The sequence below is a fragment of the Uloborus diversus genome, chromosome 5, assembly GCF_026930045.1.
Source record: "Uloborus diversus isolate 005 chromosome 5, Udiv.v.3.1, whole genome shotgun sequence".
Lineage (NCBI taxonomy): Eukaryota > Metazoa > Arthropoda > Arachnida > Araneae > Uloboridae > Uloborus > Uloborus diversus.
The window spans coordinates 43406675-43427699 of record NC_072735.1 but is presented as its reverse complement, the minus strand read 5'-3'; the positions used below and the strand labels follow the sequence as shown (position 1 = coordinate 43427699).

The 21025-nt window shown below is 31.9% G+C and overlaps 1 protein-coding gene across 1 annotated transcript in view; it reads left to right on the top strand.

The window, feature by feature from the left end:
- The window catches only part of LOC129223379 (cell adhesion molecule Dscam2-like), a 288920-nt gene that overhangs the window by 238665 nt on the left and 29230 nt on the right, over positions 1-21025 (top strand). Inside the window, exons 12-16 of the mRNA XM_054857958.1 lie at positions 8789-8908; positions 11971-12144; positions 13575-13722; positions 14848-14996; positions 16575-16706. Of these exons, the coding sequence (XP_054713933.1) occupies positions 8789-8908; positions 11971-12144; positions 13575-13722; positions 14848-14996; positions 16575-16706 (723 nt within the window). The remainder of the gene's footprint in view (positions 1-8788; positions 8909-11970; positions 12145-13574; positions 13723-14847; positions 14997-16574; positions 16707-21025) is intronic.

Here is a 21025-nt window from a genome sequence, read left to right as displayed (position 1 = left end):
ATTTAAAAAATAATTTAAGTTTAATATTTAAAAAAAAAATACTTAAGTCGGTATGCTTTCATTGTTTATACTTCTGCCGATGACATCACAAATGATGAAATGCCGTTCAGTATCGCCATTCAGAGAACAAAATATTCAATTCACATCTTTACTCACGTATATTGGCAACGATATGGTTGATAGCAAGCGTAGAGCGTAATTTTGATTCGCTTCTTGATTATCATAACGTGGAAACGCGATAGAAAGATGCGCAAAAGAGCATCATTTGTGACATCATAAAGACGACGCCTTGTTTCCAAAATCGGACATTTAAAAAATTAATTTAAGAAAAACTGTTGGGAAAATGAAAGTATTTTCTGAGTTCATGTTATTTTTTCTGCTTATTCTATCAATTTCAGTGATAAAAAATAACTACTTTTGACTGAAGGAAACAACCCCATTGAAAATGTCTTAAAACATACCGCTAAATTTTATGCGACGTTGCTATACATTAAGATAGATATTTACGTCACCGAAAATCAGAACAAATTATGCCCGTTCGTGCAGAAAAGAAATCCATGCATGTTATTTTAGTACTCAAGATGTAGATTAAACAGCGTTCATTTTGTTTTTCTTTATTTAAATAGTGAAGAAGAGACGGAAAGAAACGGGACAGTGCTACAGTCATCCTTACTAATAATAAAGCTGAAAGTCTAACTGTCTGGATCTCTCTCTGTCTGTCTGTCAGGATCTCTGCAATGTGCATAGCCCCTAGACCGTCCGGCCAGTTTTCATGAAATTTGGTACAATATTAGTTTGTAGCATGGGATGTGCACCTCGAAGCGATTTTTCAAAAATTCGATTTTGTTACTCTTCTATTACAAGTTGAATAAAGTTTTACCGAGAAAATTATCACAACGTGGACGAGTAAATTACAAAATTATCATAACATAGAACCATAACATGGGCAAGCAAATGAGTGTAGGAAAATAACGAGAAGTCATCATCCATTATTTGTAAATATAGAGGTGAAACAAATGACCTTCTAATTTTCTACTACGGGCAAAGCCGTGCAGGTACCACTAGTACCGAAATAAAAGGTGAAAAATTATATTTATCTTGTCCAGCTAATGTAACAGCTTTAGTCAAGTGTTTCTACTAAGAAAAAAAAATTACCTCGAAATAATTGTTCGCATCATATTCTGGCGTTTCATTTGTATGTCTTTCATTGTCACTTTTTAGTTGAACTATTTCAGAAAAAAAGAGTAGCCAATTGACACTTTATAGTCTTGAAAAAATGCGCAAAGGAAACTTGCTTCAGAAACCTCCCCTTCCTATTTAAAATAGAAAGTATCTTTATCTTAACTTACTAATAACAAAGCTGAAAGTCTCTCTGTCTGTCCGGATCTATGTCTGTCAGGATCTCTGTGACGCGCATAGCGCCTAGACCGTTCGGCCGATTTTAATGAAATTTGGCACAAAGTTAGTTTGTAGCATGGGGGTGTGCACCCCGAAGCGATTTTTTGAAAATTCGATGTGATTCTTTTTCTATTTCAATTTTAAGGACAAAATTATCATAAGATGGACGAGTAAACTACGAAATTATAATAACGTCGAACCGTAACAATGGAACAAGCCAATTGGCGAGATACGAAATTATCATAACGTGGTACCGTATCATGGGTACAAGCCAATTGGAAAAAAATCATCATACATTTTTTGTAAATATACAGGCGAACCAAAAGATCTTTTAGTTTTTCTATTACGGGCAAAGCGGTGCGGGTTCCACTAGTTCAAAATAAATAGAAAAAATCAATGAAATTTGTTTTTGAAGATTTTGAAAGTGTATACTTTGTTTTGATGTGGGGGGTAGTTTATTGAAAATGGAATGTTTTTTGTGGATTTTTGGGATGCCAATACCACTGAGAAAGGTAATGCACCGCCAAAAAAACTTTCCTTTCCACTACAACTCACCACAAAAAAGTTATTTATTTTCCAAAAGACTGTTACTACACAAAACATATCCATACACAGTGAAAATAATTAAACTTAGCCCCCTTCCTTGGGTCGACATTTTATAATTTCCGTGGGGAGAAGGTTGCAAAGGCTATAGATTCAATGCCTTTAACAGTTAAAATAACAAATTATAGACACAAATTAATAATTATAGTCATTCAAAAATCTGGGGGATTCCACATTCCACTTTGAGAAGGATACAAGGAAGGACTCTTCATCAACACTATTAAATCATATGAGTTAAAAAAATATTATAATTGTGAAGCAATCAATTATAATTAGGACGCATAAATTTAAATCTTGTTTTCATTGAAGGAAGTAGATAATTTCCTTATTAAAAAAAAAAAAACTATTATTACTAACAGTAAATCACTCAATCAATAATCATGCATAGTTACATATAAACGTATTTATTTACAATCAGGAGTAGTTAAGTTTCATGTATAGACTGATAGCAAGGTAAGAAAACGAAGCTTGAAAAGAATGGATTATTCCAAAGCTGCACATATGTTGGATACAATTCCATCTCACGGTTTTTTACGAGAAATCCCTCGACGGTAAGTCCTAAGAAATCCTGTAGAAATCTCGAAAAGGCAGCATCAGCGAATGTGAGAACTTTCTATGACTTTTCCTTTGCTTTTTTCCCGGAATAACGTCCAAATAGACTGAAATGGAAGACTCAGGACTGAAACAGAGCTTCTTTAGATGAAATATGAAAAAGTAAAAAAAAAATTGAAAGAATTTCTTGATACACTAGAGATGTAATAATAGGCAGTTTTTACTCTTTGGTTTTTCTTTTCTTTCATTTTTTTAAATAACTGCTTCGGAGGGATACAAACACTACACATTTACGCATAGTATTGATTTAAGTTTTTGTTTGTTTCTGTTAAAACTGAAATTGGAAAATGTCAGTATGCACCAGCCAGTGTTGTGAAACAAAATTAAATATTCGGTCTTAAATTGATATAATTGATATGTACATTTTGATATTCACTGGTGAACGTCGACATTTACTAGATTTAAGTATCTCTACTATAATCAACTTATGTTACGTTTATATATATATATATATATATATATATATATATATATATATATATATATATATATATATAGATAGATAGATAGATAGATAGATAGATAGATAGATAGATAGATAGATAGATAGATAGATAGATAGATAGATAGATAGATAGATAGATAGATAGATAGATATATATAGATAGAAATAGATATAGATATAGATATATAGTTGAACACCTATAATCAAAATATAAAACGAAACGCCGTTTAGCAGCTGCATTTAAATAAACGAAATGATCGAGAAAGCTTCTGAATTTTAATAGTAAAAAGCAATATCATGTATTCACACAGTTACCGTCCTTTTTAATATTATTATTACAATTCTTCATTAGTTTGTTATCGAAGTATATCTTGAGAAGTGTATCTCTGCAGAATGAACAATTAACTATTTTAGTGAAGAATGTCGAAAAATCTTGTATCGTATCGGGAATGATGAAAATGGATAGTTTAGTTACCCAAACGTTCGTATGTTCGTGCGGGCGGGTCGACAAAATCATTCAACACTCATCGGGGGGGGGGGGGTGAATAATGACCGACATTCGAGTGAACAATTTTTCAGGATTACAGTAATTCCTTTACTATGTAAAATTAAGTAGAAAGAATTACCATCCTTAAAAATCATAATCGCAAAAAGAAAAAAAAAGAAAAAATCAGCAGTGTGTAAAACCAAAATTACTGTAAAGGCATTAGTTCTTTAATAGAGTCAATGCTCCATCCAAAATACAGATCAAAATAAGATCAACACCTTCTATCAAGCTCTTTAAGATTAAGATTAATATCCTATAAATTTTCAATTAATTTAACGGAGAGCTAATCATAAAATTCATTTTTGGATGATGACTACAATTTATAAAAATAGCCATTAAGAGGAGAAGAAGTCAGCAAAGTCTTGATTACAATATAAACGAGTCCTCAAAAAAGATTTATTATTCGAAGGACAACAGCTAGTAGGGGAACATGGGGCAAAGTGAAATAGCGGGGCAAAGTGGAGTGGTGAAACATTTCCTCTGCTTTTAGCACCACCTATCTGGTATTATTTTAACTATATAGCGCCACATGTTGTCTATTCCAGTAAGGTAAAAAATACCGCCGACGATTAAAGCGTTTGGTAACACAGGCAATTTTTAAAAAATGATACTCATATTGTAATATTTTGTTGCAAATCAAATCTTAACTATTTCAATGTGCCCCACATTCCTCTACTATATCTTGCCCCAAAATAAGGCAGTGGTTCACCTAATGCCATTTGCATTGGTTACCACCAAATTTTTAATTTTTGCACTTACATCCATTTGCTTCTCACACTGCCACTTATGTAGAAAGAAATAACTTAAATTATAATTATAATGAAGAATAGCAGCTATAATGGGTTAAGTGGTTCTATATACATAAACAAAATGCACTTCCAAACATTATGTTCTGCTCTTGCTTAGCGAAAACATCTTTCCCTTTTTGGATGGCTTAGAGGGAGTCAGTACCCTAAATACTTTCAAAAATTCGATTTTTTTATTTTTAAATATTTTGAAACTCCATTTCAATACCTTTTTAATGCTACGAATTTCTTGATCGTGCTCATATTAGAAGTAAGTTGAAATAAGCTGTTAAAAAATGTAAACCTATTTTGATGACAAATGATTTCCCCCCTTAAATTGCAATATCTCGAAATGGTATTTTTGAAATGGTCCTTTTTCTCAGAAACTAAATTGTGTTAGGCTTTGAAATTTTTATTACCTATTCCATACTTCTAATTGTTGCAAAATGGCATTTTTTTCAGAAAAATATAGTAACTTACACATTAGATTAAAAAAATAAATAAAAAATTATGAAATAAAAACAAAAAACCCGTATGCGTAAACCAAAAAAACTAAAAGAAAAATGTATAAGCCCAGTAGTTTAGAATGTTATTAAGTACTACTGAATAACTACACCGTTGAAATAGTTTTATAACCGTACACAGATAAGGCAAATCATAAATTCAAAAGCAGAGTAGAAGGATCAACAGTCGGGGCCCATTCCTTTCAGATTCAAAGAACCCCGTAAAATTTGAATGGTCCCCGACTGTTGATCATTCTATTCTGCTGTTGAATTTATGATTTGCCTTATCTGTGTACGGTTATAAAACTATTTCAACGGTGTAGTTATTCAATAGTCCTTAATAACATCCTAAACTACTGGGCTTATACATTTTTCTTTTTATTATTTTTATTTTTTATTTTTACGCAGTCGGGTTTTTTGTTTTTGTTAAATATTTTTTTATTTTACACTTTTTAGTTAACTTTCATTGACTTAGTTATTATGATTATAAGACGGTACGGTTTGCAACCTTGTCATTTCATTGGGAGAGTTTGTTTGCATCGTGAGGTTTATTAAGTAACTTGCGGTGGTCTAAACTACTGATAATTAGTCCCTCTAGGGACCTAACTCGGCTTAAAGTTACATGGGCTTGAACTTCGGCAAAAATGCACGAACTTAAGTCAACCACAGCACAGCTATATAAACAGCCTGTATAACTCATGATGACGCGAAATCGGAAACGTCGTCAGTCAAGTTTTTCTCGCAAAACTAAAAAAGCCTCTCAAGAAAGTACACGTCGTGAAACTCAGTCCCTTGAATCAAGGCAAAAACAAATGCAGTATGTTCTTTTGGTGCTTATTGCACGGGTTTATTTTGATGAGGACTACAATCTGAGTGTCTTGCCTTCGTTTTGCATAATATATTTTTTATCTCAGTACAGAATACATATAAAGAACACATGAAAGAATTTACATCAGAAAGAGGGGAAAGTACATCCGGAGCGAGGGTGTGTTGACCCACCGCCTCAAGTGGCAGAAGCAATCGCTTAGACCACTCGGCCAATGAGACCCCAATTAGTAGACTTAGTAAACAAAAAATTTCATACTCTGAAAACTACCTGCGTCGCACGCTACCTGCGTGAGACACAGTGTGCAACGTCCAACGTGTGTTGATCCCAAACTGACAAAATATGGCAGCTGGTTGTGGATATGGTGAATTTTAATTACTGTCATGTGTTTAGTGACACTCCCAAGGTTAAGACAAATCGATTGGCGTAAGAATTACCAAAATTCGCCAAGGCGTTTAGCCTGCAGAACGCCACATAGGAACAAACATACATACATAGACTTCTAAACACATTACCTTCCTTTACGTCGTGCACGCACAGTCGGGTAAAAACCTAAGCTTTCTTTTTGTAAATTTACTTTAGAGAAAAGAGCCTACTTAAGGTACAGAAGAAATTTCATAATTGTATCTTTAATAGATTTTCAGGAAAAGGTACACGAACTTTTGCAAATTATTATTGACAGTATGGGGGGTACTGACTCCCCTTAAGATTTTTTTTTTTTACACTTAAATCTGCATTTATTCAACTATTAGTTAAATACCAATAAAAAATATCAACCATTGCCATTTGAAAAACATATGTTCATTGAACAAGAAACCCCAGAAATAACGTATAGAAGCTGAGTTTATTTATTTATTTATTTTTTTTTTTAAATTTTAGTTTCACAATGTAATTATGCTTTTAATACCTTCTTTTTACTAAAAACTGAGACTTTAAAATTGCATTATATGAAGTGTTCATCGAAGGCACAGCTGCTGTGACCATAAGAAATCTTTATGCAACGCTTTGCTAATGACTCGTCGTTTTCCATTACTAAAATAGAAGTTCGAAGGCAGAAAAAACGAAATCAATTTCCGCGCCAGTAGCCAAATTATAAGGCCTGGTGAAAAGACAGGCCTCAGTAAGTACAATTTCGAAATATGTTATTAGCAGAAGCTTAGCTGCTTAAAAAAAGAGAGCGAGATAAAAAATAATAAATTAAAAAAAAAAACCGCCGGGAAACTTTGAGTCATTAACTTAACAGTTTTTGAGTGATGAAACGACATTTTGCAGAAAAAAAAAGTTTTCGAAAAATCTAAAACATTTGTTAGGTGGAAAAAATTAGAGAAACTAAGGCTTTTTTTTTAAAGCAGAAATTTACCTTCTGCAAATTAATAACGGTAAATTTGATAAATGCATTAAAGCGGATATATATTATTTTTTATGTTTTTATTTTTAAACAGAAAGTGCGAAAAAATATCACCGTTGCTAAATTGCTCGTTTTGATGTCGTGAAATGGAGCTTTAGATCGATAGAACAAACAAAAATTTGGCAAAACAGTTTTATTTGTTAATGTTTGTTGTATGCAAAAACATAAACCAGAGCTATAATAGTTTCAGATTTATGTATTTATTTTATATTATCTTTATGCAAAGCAAATAGACGGGCTTTAAATAATTGTCATGAAAGATTTGATTATTTCCGTAAGTGATAAAAACATCTTCATGCAATCTGTTTTTAAAAAATCAGTTATTAGTAAACAAGGTGCTATTGATTTGTAAGCTAACTTAAATCGTATGGGCGTGGCTGGCATTCATTTTTTCGTTGCTATCTAGTTAAAAAAAGTATGTTGTTTTTGTTTATAATTTATTATTATGTATACCAATTGAATATTAAAGCTTTTTACTTTTTTCTACGATGAAAAAAAATGATTTATTCCCGAAAGTTTTTGCTCTCTAATATCATCCGAAATGACTCCCTCCCCCCCCCCCTTACGTTACAGATTATGTTTAATTCCATTTCTGGTATGTCATTACCCAATTACTTTTCTAATCGGTGATTTCGGTGAGCGGACAATTTTCGCTAATTAGTAAAAATCGTAAATCAAGCCAAACTGTATATTGTCGCTTCAGAGCAACAGTCGGATATCTAATCGCAGGAATAACACTAAGATATCCTACCGTAGCTCTGAGGCGACGATATAACAAGTAAAAGTTAAGCTAAATATTACCCTGGCAGCGCAACATGTGGCTGCAAAGTAACATGGTCTACACAACGAATCTTAATGGGCAAAATTACGAACTGTCAGATTAGTGACGTCTTAGCAGGACTCGTATTGTGATACCCTTGTGAAGCGTTTCATATATCTTCATTGTGACGCCCCTTGTAACCTAAAATTTGTATGTGGTCGCTTTGTGACACTGTAAAGTGGTTACTGCAGCATCACTTGAGACGGAACTTTGTGACAGTAAACTCCCGATTATCCGCGGAATAGGGTGGCCGTGAAAAATAAAAAACGCAGATAAACCGCAAAACGAAAAAAAAGGTGACTGATAACGTAAAAATTATCCTTCTTCAAAAAACTAGCTGTATAAATGCATCATACTTCCTTGAAACTGTGGAAATATAAACAGTACTGTAAAAATATTTATATTTTTTCGCAACAGAACTTAAGATCAATAAAGAACAAGTTTATGTACGATGAAGGAAGCACAGAAAAATTAATAAATAAAAATCAACGGACTTAAATTTACAATTTTTGGAAAAAATAACCTCCATTGGAATTTGCTTTTTACTTCGAAAACACATGTTCCTGATTGTTGATTGATTCGTGGATAACCCGCCCTATGGACAACCCGTGGATTGCGGATAATCGTGGGTTTACTGTGGTCTGATGTCATCAGTTGCTTCAATCTGTTGATTAGTTTACAGTGACGTTTTGGAACCGGCTGGCGACGAGGGCCTTTCTATGGCCACTACAAACTTCAAATAAGGGGCATAAAACTATTTTAAGACATTGTAAATCATGGTAGCATGCGGTTGTGTGTATTTTTTTTTTTTTTTTTTTTTAAGGTAAATTACTTTTTTCAGCTCCTCCCCGTTGGATGATAGAGCCTCCCCATACGGAAGCAGTGCTAGGATCAGACGTGATTCTGAATTGTGTTGCGGATGGTTTTCCGAAACCGCAGATTTTATGGAAGCGTGCTGAAGGTAAGACTAGCTACTGAACCTAAAAGAGTTTTGCGAGATGGCAGCAACAATATCTTGTTTTCAAAAAAACTTATGCTTGTTTAAAATTGGTATTTCTCTGATAGCTCAACATGACACGGTAAGTCATAATATGTCGCTCTGATTCACCACACTGGTTATAGTCGCAAATTGATAAACATGTGACGCCTCACAGGATTCACTGTGTGACGTATTTGCGAAACGTTTCATGTGACTGCACTGAAACGTCTCTGCAACAATGACTTTGCAACCGGTCGGCTTGACATCATGCCAAAGTACTGCGGAAATGAGTAAATCATTGAAGAATTCAATAGTTGTTCTTCAAAAGTGGAATACTTGAAGAAATTCAGTAGTCAAAATAAAATATGTTGTGATGAGTACATACATCCTTTATAAAGCCGATGAATAAGTTTAAGTTGTTTGAATAAGTTCAGTCATCAGATTAGATAATAAATAGGTAAGTGTGGTTGTATGTGTGTTAAGTTTTAAAGGATAGATTACTCAACACTTAATAGATGCACCGTTCTTAACCTATAAATTTTACTTAAAATTTTGAAAATACACACTTATTATTATTTTGTTTTTTTCTTCTTTTCTTATTTAAATCTTTATCTTTTTGTCTAGGACCATTCCACGGAAAACGTAAATTTCGTCCCGCACGTGACGCGTCATATATTTTATTTAAAATAATAATTTAAAAGGGCGTTGTAAAAATTTTATTGCTTTGCAAATCACAAAAGAATTGAGCAAAAGATTTCGTCATTACTTTTTTAACTAGTTACTTTTTAATGAAATATATGAACCATCATGTGCAGGACAAAGCGACTACTTTTTCGTGGAATGACCCTATATATAACTTTTTCAATGGTTTTAACTATTGTTTCTCAACAAATGAGAACCTCTCTCTCCTTTGCATGAGAACCTTTGTTCTTAAAATTTACAGCTTATATCAACATTAATGTATTAATACAGCAAAAATATTAACTAATTCATAAGCAAGTTACAAGAGGTCGACTTTGGATGTCCCACGCAAGACAAATGTGAAAAAAGTAGTTTTTCAATAGAAAAAAACTTTAATATTTAAAAATTACTGAGTCAGGAATACCTTTGTATCAAATGTAAAGTGAAAAAAAAGCTTAATCCTGTTTAATTAAAATATTAAGAGATATGACAAAATGTTAAAGAAATTTAAGCGTCTCTTTGTCCCGCAAGTTACGGTAAAATGGCCCAATATCACATTTTGCAAGCAATTTTCTCTAAAAAACAGAGCGTAGGTTTAAAAAGAAATACAATACTTTTGTGAAAGATTACCCTAACTATTGACCCATTAAAAAGAAGTTTCATAATAACAAAACAAAATAATGTCTTTGAACCCGATAAAGGAAGAAAAAATACACTTATTAGATAATTATTTTATCACTTTGAAAAGCGACACGTGAACAAAAAAAGTTCAACGTGTTAGTACCATAAAAATATACCAAACTTTTAAATCAAAGATATAAAGGGCCCTTCAATGCCTTTGTTGTCATTTATCAACCTCAACCTCGTTGTTTTAATTCTTTTTGAAACAAATTCTCGCAGCTCGATGATAGCAGAAGTTGGTGACATTATCAATTACTAAACAACGATTAATCACTCAATGTAAAAGACGCCGAGCTGCGTAAGGATGATGTTCGGTAAATGTATCGCCGATCAATTTTTAAACTTTTAACAATGAATGCAACGCATTTGCAGCAGAGGGAAATTGAATTGTCAAGATGAGATATTTCGTTCATTGTGAAAATCTTAATGCAACAGAGATTTAAATTTGGATGCATGTTATTTTTATTTATTAATGTATAAAAGAGATTCAGTGCTTGACATTTTTGGGTGACATTATTCAAACATAATTTATGTGCCACAGTATCATGTTGTTGTCTTTCTTGAAAGCTCGACCGTATGCCTTAGGAAAAGTTCAACGAATTAAAGCTTTAAAAAAATTATGTATCAAAATATGAACTTAAAATTTATGGCAAAAATACTCTTTTTTGAGCTTTTAAAATCACCAAAATATAACAAAATGCCTATTTTCTTTTCTTTTTTTTTAATAACAGGAGTAATGCAGGATTTTAAACAAAATATTTTTCGGCACACTCAGACGCTTCGTGTGTACTTTAAACGCATGTTCAATGAAATTGCAATTTGATTTAACTACTTCCTATAAAGCCCAGTTTAATATCAAATTTGTTCCCCGCTAAGTGTTTACACCTCTTGAATTCCACGTACAAAGATAGATTTTAATGTATGTATGAATGTATATTTCATGCAAAAGATTTTAGTTTCTTCTTACGTATGGTATACAAACTGACATTTATCCAGATGTTCATCAACGTTTCTATGCAAGGTGTTTCAGTTAAACGTTTCAGGATTTCTAAGAGGGGCAAGATGCATCATGTCGACTCGAAATAATATGGCAATCCAGGATCGGAAATGCTTTCCTGCAGCAGGGATGCACACACAAGCATCATATTGAAAGAGATCGTAAGAGAAAAATCTTTTTGATTTTGCATGAAAAAAGCGAAAGGTACATGAATCAAAGTAATTTTTCGAAGTTTTTTGCCCCCCCCCCCCCCACCCCCCAGCTTCAATGCACACCTCACATCTTCGACGCATGGGACTCCGAACAGTCTGGAATACTCACGGCATACCAAAAATTTATTGGGTTTTGATATCATTTCCAACCCCCCTATCCCCATATGATTTCGAATCTTCAGTATGCATCCTACCCCTCTTAGGAGTTCTGAAACATTTAACTGCAACATCCTGTATAAATTTTATTTGAAATACTGACTTAGAAGTATTTGTACCCACTAATTTGTATTTTTTCATTCACAAATAGAAAAGTAGGTATCAGTTAAAGTTCGGAAAGGTACCCATAAAAGCGTTCAACATAGAATTAAAAAACAACAACAACAATTTTTAACGTTGACTCTTCTAAAACATCATGTGAGTTTTAATTTGAATGTTGAAACTAAAATATTATACCCTTTTCTCTTTCCTTTTAGATTCTTTACAAAGTGATTACAACACTTTGCTAACAGATGCGCATATTCACACGTTAGTAAATGGATCTTTGTCAATACGCAACGTGGAGAAAACTGATGATGGCTTTTATATGTGTCAAGCTTCAAATGGAATAGGATCAGGAATCAGTACAGTTATTAGTTTGAGTGTTAGAGGTACAACATATATTATACAATTTTGTTCAATTAACCATTTGAAATAATTTGCATATATGTAAATGAGAATATTGCAGAAAGCATTTTTCTCATATCTTAAGAACGTTCTAAGAAAATTTTATTTATTAAATTCTGTGAATGAAGTCGAGCCACTTCAAACATTAACAAAAATGACCTAACCCAGAATTATTTTCGAATATTTTTTACTGTATCTGTTGCATTATTGGCGCTACAATGAGCTGTACATTTCCATACAGTTTCTAGATTCGTTGTGATTTAAATTAATTTAAATATTAAAAAAAGACCCCCAGGAAACATATAAACTGTAAAGTTTTCATAATATCAAGCGTGCAGTGTACTTGCCAAACAAGGACTAATGTTCCCCATTTGATTTTTTTTTATATTTAAGGCAGTTAAAAAAATAACATAAAGTGTTTCGGTTTAAAATTTGTGAGTTCCAAAATACTTTTCTTTTTCAGTGGCAAGCTTTTTGAGAAATCTTCAGATCTATATTGCTAATTCAATTTTTCTCCTCACTCTTAGAAATTTTAATAACATATTCAGAGCGTATTGTTAAGAACGATATGTTCTTAACAATACTCTGTTGTTAAATATAAAAATATCGCTTAATTTTTCTGTAAAATATCAGCTTTATATAGTTAACTTAGTAACCAGCATACATTTTAAAAATATATCAAGCGTGCAGTGGGCTTGCCAAACAAGGACTTATGCTTCCCATTTGATTTTTTGTTCCATTTATGGCAGTTGAAAAAATAACATAAAATGTTTCTGTTTTAAATTTGTGACTTCCAAAATACTTTTTTTTCAGTGGCTAGCTTTTTGAGAAATCTTCATATCTGTATTGCTAATTTAATTTTTCTCTCCACTCTTAGAAATGTTAATAACAGATTCAGAGCGTATTGTTAAGAACGATATGCAATTAAGCAAGATTTATATATTAACACTCTGTTGTTAAATATATAAATCTTGCTTAATTTTTCTGTAAAATATCAGCTTTATTTAGTTAACTTAGTAATCAGCATACATTTTTAAAAGATCTGTTAATAAGAAATGTTTAAAACAAATTAAAATAACTTTAAGAAAAGAAAATTGAAATTCCCAAAACTTTTTTTTATAATCAAGCTAAACATTTTTAAAGATACATGAACTATTTCGGAATTTAAAAAAGATCTCGAAGTTTTTAAGCGAAAATATACATATATTTAACTACAGTAAATATGCATTTAATCATTTAAAATAAATATAAGTATCCCTAAATGTTTACTAAATCATAATTAAAATAAAAGTGAGCTGCGTAATACAATTTTCTTTGCTTAAAATCAACTTAATTACTCATAAAGTTATTACGGAATTTATTAATAAGTACGTTCAGTTAGGTGAATGAATTCATGTTGTTTTTTTCCTTGTAGTACCCGCACATTTCAAAGAAGAATTTACAGCTGAAACAATTCGAAGAGGAGAAAAAGTTGTCATCAAATGTCAAGCTTTCGGAGATAGACCACTTACTGTAACATGGAAAAAAGATGGCCAATTACTTGAAAAACAAGCAGAAAAGAAGTAAATCCAATTATATTCTACATTTTTTTTTGCTTAATTTATATTTTTCTCCTTCAGAAAAACATAAAAGGAAAAAGTAACATATTATTATTTTACTTGCGTGAAATGCAACTGAAAGCAATATGTAAATAAAATTTAAATTAGCATAAAAATTGATTTTTAAGTTGAAACTCTATAAAAATATATTATTATTATTATTATTATTTATTTTTTTATACAAGAAAAAAGTTTTTGTACGATTATCTGTTTAAAACTGACAATAATTTTAAAAGAATAATAAATCTTACTGCTCGAATCGGTGGCTTTGCTTCTCAGACGCTAAATTTATTTTGAGAAACCTTAGAGTAGTTCATGTGTATTGAAAAATTGCAATTAAATCATATTTTTTTTTTCAGTCGTTCTTCAAGGAGAGATGGTAGTCAACGGTCACTTTAACTTAGTTAAACTTTTTACCTATGATTTTTCATTTAGCTAGATAGCCTATTTCCGTTTCTCCCACTTTTAGGTGAAAATTACCAAAAAAAAAAAAAAAAATCATAACCGTTTTAGTCCTTTTGGATTATTTTTTTCTGTTAATTAATTAATTTCAGCATTCATGCATACTTTTCATTTTACATTTGCAGTAGTCTCACTAGGCTGATAACAGATGGCACCACAAATGTAGTCTCTTATCCATACTCATGAAAGGATTTTCGAATTGCTGGTGTAGAAAAATGTGATTTGCATCAGATTAAACTTGACTTTTTAGCCGTTACATTTGTATTTCTTAGCCATAAAATTAATGAACAGCACCCAAAACATTAGTTTTTTTAATTACAAAATATATATTTAGTATGAATTACAAATGAAATGTTTCATTATGTTTTAATTGAAAAATTTATTTAGATTAAATAAATATTAAAAATATAATTCAACAGAATTCATATTACTGTAACAAGGGTAAAAGTAACTAAAGCAATTATACAAAACAATTTAAATTTATTGAAAACAATATTGTATTAAATAAAAATTAAAAATGTTATTAATTAAGTAAACAGAAGAATTCATATTAATGTAACAAAAGTAAAAGTAACTAAAACAATTTTGAAAAACAAGTTCAATTTTGCAATTTCTTTTTTCCGACAGGTACACAATTGACGAAACAATGACAGATGAGGGAATTACTTCAGAAGTACACATTCAGTCAGCAGATAGGAGAGATTCTTCTTTATTTACATGTTTGGCAGAAAATGCATTTGGCAAAGATGAAATGAATATACAAATTATTGTTCAAGGTGCAAGATCAATTAATTTTTCATTTTCAAAATATATGTAGACACATATCTTTACAGTTTGTCCATGGATTATATGGAATTGGTAAACGTCCAATTGAGACGAGTCTATCTGAATGAGGAGGAAGAGTAAAAATTTGATGCGCGTTTTCCGCTAATTTGAATAAGACTCTGCTTAACTTGAAGGCTAAAATACATCTTCAAAAGCTAACATCCTTGAAAACTAATGGAGTATGCAATTTCAGTATGTAAACTGGATGTTTGCCTTTCCATCTAATCCGTGATTAGACTGAACTTAAATAATTTGTGTTAGAATACAACACAGTTTAAGCTTTGGTACACTTGTTTTGAGCCTTTTTATATAATTTTAATTTTTAATAAGGCAAACTGTTGAACGACATTTTTTTTAAATAATAAACAATTTGTAAGATGTACCATAGAAATACGTCTTCAATTTATTTTGTTTGCAAAAAAAGTTAAGTTTTCCTTTTCATGAAACTCAGTGCATACACAATCTGGAAAGAAAAAGTGAACTAAAAAAACTTTGTTGGCAAAAATTACCCAATTTGTATAGTTAGTTTTCTTTATTTATTTATTCGTAATGGGAAATGTAAGAAGTTCAGCGTTGTAAAAAATACTCTAACACAACACGACTTTAAATGCAAAAGGAAATGCTTGGAATGAAAAGTCGATAAAAATTTGGTTGTTTAATTGATGCGAAAATTCCATCTCCATCCCAATCTTATTTAGCTTATTCACTTGTATATTAGTTCTTTTTATTTAGTTCTTTTATTGTTTGTTTTCTTAGTATTGTTATTGGTTTTTGTAATTATCAAAATTGTACCAGCGAGTGTCGCTCGTGATCTGTTATGTTCCCCCCAGTCACCACATCCGGTTAAACCCTCACCGGGGTTGGTACGGTGGTGATTGGTGGGGTTTAAATAAATAAATAAATAAATTGATGCGAAAGTACTACTTTCAGTCACTGAAATTGATAAAATAAGCAAGAAAAAACATGGAGCGAGAAAAAAAAGTTTTCTTCCCAAACGCTTGATTTTTAATCATTTTTTTTTAAATGTTCGATTTTAAAAATAAGGTACTTTGAGTGTAAGGTAAAATTATGTCCTCTTTTTAGCTCAACTCCATGGGCGCACTGAATGCTTGCGCTTTGCTGTCTACCGCGGTTCCACGTTATGGCAATGAAGAAGCGAATTAAATTTTGCGCTGTGTGCTAAAGGCATCAGTGAATGGCATTTCATCATTTTTGATGTCATGTGCAGAAGCGTAAACAATGAAATTGCGCCGTTTAAAATAATTGTTAAATATTATTTAACTTTGTCAAATTATTTTTAAAAAATGGTTGAATCCTATGCCTTTTAGCATGCTCTTTCTGAAAAAAATACTTTTAAAATTTCGGAAAGGACCCCATTAAAATCCCTTGCACATATGGAACTTCTGGTTCAAACACGATACAGTATTCCAGATTCCATGTATTGTAAATAATATAATTATAGTTAAAGTGATTTCAGTTGGATTCAAGGTTTGATGTTTTGATATTCAAATCTCGTATATATTTTTCAGAAAGACCAGACAAGCCTTTTAAATTAACAGCTCACGAAACGTCCAGTCGAAGTATCACCCTTTCTTGGTCTCCACCGTACTCTGGCAACAGTCCAATCCTTGTATATACGATTCAATATAAAGTAAGCTCAGGTAATGGTTACAAGATGTTACATATGTTTTTATGTAGTATCCATACATATATTTTTAACCGACTTCAAAAAGGAGGCGGTTATCAGTTCATACCGTATGTATGTTTTTTTTTTTTTTTTTTTTTTGTTTGTTCACCTATAGCGTCTCACCTAGTGAACCGATTTTGATGATTCTTTTTTTAATGGATAGAGGATGGCTCAACTTAGGTCCCATTACTTTGTTTGACCATATTTGTTCTTTAGAAAAAAAGTTATGGGCAAAAAACAGTAAATTTCCCTATTAAATGATTAAAATGATATTGTAGCAAAGTTCTCACTTGTCATCCGTGAATAACGGTGGCTCAGTGGTAGAATTCTCGTCTCCCACACGAGCAACCTGGGTTCAAATCCCGACTAGGACAAAGCGAATTTTACTAAAATTTCGTTTCTACTGTTTTCCGTATTTTCTCGAATGTTCTATTAATTTCTGTATCTTTTCAAGTCTGGAAAGTTCCAGCACTTTTTCAAGTTGTATATAAGGAGATGTAACGTTCATTCGTGGTTCTGAATTAAGATCTCGAGTTGAGACTAAAGAGTATTCGCTTCATTTGGCTTTCACATTGTCTTCGCTATCTTCATCTACGCGACAATATGAAACTCATTGTTATAAAAGTTTAGTGCCATATAACTGTAACATTAATAGTAATTGTAATGATAATTTTGAATAAAGGCTTTTCTAAAGCAATACAGTGATATAGAGTCGCACTTCTTACTAGGTAACTTCTTACTTTTACTGAAATATCTACATTTACACTAAAAAGAATGAAATAAAAAAATTTTGAAAAAAAAAATAGAACCGACTTCAAAATTGCTCTAAAAAGTGAAAAATAATTTTATTCTTTAAACACCATCGATAATACTTTTAAACATAATTTTTGAAGTTGGCGCAAAAACAAAAAGTAAAATCCATTGTAACCATGCTTCGTTCATATTTTTATCAAAAAAATCATCCAAACTTAGGAACGAAACATTTATATCGTTACTCAAATATGCTGTCATCAATGCGTAATGCATGTGGTAGTGAAGAAACTGGACGTGGTTAAATTTATACTTGTAGTTGAGTTATGGCTGTGAATGGTTTTATCGATCGTTTTTGCGCCAACTTCAAAAATTATGTTTAAAAGTATTATCGATGGTGTTTAAAGAATAAAATTATTTTTCACTTTTTAGAGCAATTTTGAAGTCGGTTCTATTTTTTTTTTCAAATTTTTTTTTTAAAAATATCTCCCAGAAATGTTGGGTATGTGTGTGGTTTCCCAGGAGACCCCTTAGTATGTTCAGCCTTAAAATTTCGTACAAAACTACATCGGAAAACAAAGATGAGCCCCATGGAGTGTTTTAATTAGTTTTTTTTTTTTCTTTTTCCTTTTTAAAAAATAAGGCTTTGAAGCTCAAAGCCCTTATTTGTCCATGTAGGATTGAAAGAACCTACTAACTTTATCCTGGCTTTATCTCCATCGGAAGACTTAACTGATGATAAATTATCATCAACACGTAGTTTGTCATCGTCATTTCACCCAATAAAGTCATAAAAACGTTATGGCATCAAAAAATCTAAATGAATTTTATAATCGGTCCTCAAAATTTCTAGAAAATCATGATATAGATCTAATGTTATGGCGACTACGAGTAGTAAGCTGTAGTTTTCTTGATCATTCAAAAATATGAATGACTAGCCGCGTTGCCCAGCTTTGCTCGGTCTACTCTGAAAATAAAAATTGTGTCAAGTGACGTAGATTCAACAATCAGGCTTAAATAAAAGAAAAAAAAAACCATCATGTAAAGTTTCCCCTCTAAAGAATGATGACAATATATTAAAATACTTTTAAGAATTGAAAATGAGAAAGATGGAAATAAACAATGGATTCAAAAAGCGTTACCGTGGAAAACGGAAAATAAAATGGTTAGAAACTTGCATAGAGAACAGATTTTTGAACTTCATTTAACTCGTTGTAACTTTTTTTTCTAATGGAGATAGAGGGTTAAACTTTCGACCATTGGTCAAGTTAGATACTGAATAAAAAAAAGCCGCCCTTTTTAGTTTTGTGAAAAGGAAAACTGTGGGACAATCCCTTCCCTTTTTATTGATAGATTTGATGAAGAAAGTAGTGCATAAGTTTCAGCTAAGCCTAAACAAGTTTTAGATAAAAATGCAAATAACTCCCGTCGTAATTAAGTTAGATCATTGAAACCGATTTCGTAGAACGCGGAAAGTTCTGCTCTTTCCAACGATATATAATATTAATATGTGCAAGTAATATTTTACCCCCATAATCGGGAATTTATGAGAAAATTGGGCCTAAATTGGAATTTAAAAAAAATAACTATTCATTGAATTTTTTTTCGAACTGGTCTACAAACCTTTTCAGGACTTAAAGGAACAAACTGAAAATTTCATCGAAATCGGCCGGGTAGTTCTCGAGTTTTGCGAGTTCAAACACACAGACGCTTTCTGGGGACTTCAATTTATACTATGTAGAGATGATTGAAATATTATAGTATCTTACGCACGTATACGAAGCTGCATTTGAAAAACGTAGTAACGGTTTCCAACACCAGTATTCAATTTTCTACTTAAAACGCACATCACTCAGAGCGGATAATTGAGGGTTCAGATTAGCTCTATCTTAGCTATTTCTGCCTAGCTTAAAACAATTAAACACAGTGCTTATATTTAATAATTAATTGGAGACATCTGTAAATATTTACATGTTATAGTGTACAGTCACAGAGGTTTCGTTGTCAAATTTGCAGCTGACAAATGTGGTTTACATCCTTAAGAGGAAACTCTACGAAAATGAACTCTGTAAAACAGTTTCTACTGCGAGCGTAGTGTAAAAGGTGAGAAAATAACAATACTCGCTGTTCCTGATGCGATAACTTTGAATGAAAAGGGGCCGTATATTAATTACGTAAGGAGGATTTTGGCAATTTTTGTTCTTTCCTCCCCCCTCCCTTCATGTAAGATTTTTCAAACCCCTTCCCTTATTTTTGCTACAGATTCAATTTTGTTTTCTGAAATAATAAAATGTTGTTAGAAAAGGATGAGTTACGCTAAAACTCCAAATTAGGTTTAAAACAAAGATTTTTCTTTTTTTCAAATATATTATATGATGCGATACTAATTAAATATAAAACACGGCATACATAGTGGGATTATTTTGTTACATTTTACACTGTTTATTCTTTGTAAAACAAGCAAAACACAGCTTATCTTAGTACTTTTTTTACCTTCCAGAAGCAAATGATATATAATCCCCTCCGAACCACTTGACTGCGCTACAAAATATCAACTTGGAAATTATTACGTAAGAATGGGTTTGAGACTCCCCTATCTCCAAAATAATGTTATGTAGATATTTTTCAACCCCCCCCCCCCTCTCCCAGTCGCGTAGCTAGAGCGTTTGCCACCCAAGGAGATTCCTCAATTTGCTGGTCTTTCGTTGTGAAATAGCAAATACGTTTCGCTGTGGAATAACTATCAATGGTGTTTGAATTCAAAAAAAAAAGAAGGGTGTATGGCCCACACTTGGAGAAAATTGCTAAATTTACGTAAAAAATTTAAAATTTAGGCTGCTTTTGGTAAAGTATGGTAAAGTGATAGAAAAGGGCGGATTGGGTTTGTTTCCGACTTTTTCAAAACTAAAGTATATTTTAGTGTTTCTTTGTTAACTTTAGGGGATCGGTGGCCATTACAAGAAAATGTTCCCAATGTGGAGAGGTGAAGAAAATCGGGAATAGTTGGATACTCAATTCGAAAATATTCAGCTCCAAAATATGCAATTTTAGGCTGTCTTTGGCACCGCAATTGCATGTGTACTCTAAGATAGTCGCTTAAGCGTTAAGGGAGGGAGGACGCTACGGTTTTTGCTTAAATATATTTTTTAAACTGAAATCAATTTTAATGGTATCTTTGGTGATTTACTGAAAGGAGGAAGGTTCAGCTTCTTTCTTTTCAAATTTCATGTTTCTGAACTTTTCTAAATTTTAAGGTTGATATAATGGTTTAATATAATGCTGCCTAACCCTCCAAATAAAAGCATGAAGTGTTGATGTATCTATGAAACTACGGAAACGAAAAAAAAAAAGAAAAAAGAGGGAGGGGGGCATAATTAAAAAAAAGGCTGATTGTTAGAAAAAACAGTGATCATATTAGGATTCAGAGGTCATTTTACATAAGAGCAAGAATGGTGTCAAGCATTTTGTGAGGGTTTTTTTTTTTTTTTTTTTCCGTTCAGTGTAATTCAAGAATATTCATCACCATTTGCCACGAAAGTGGAA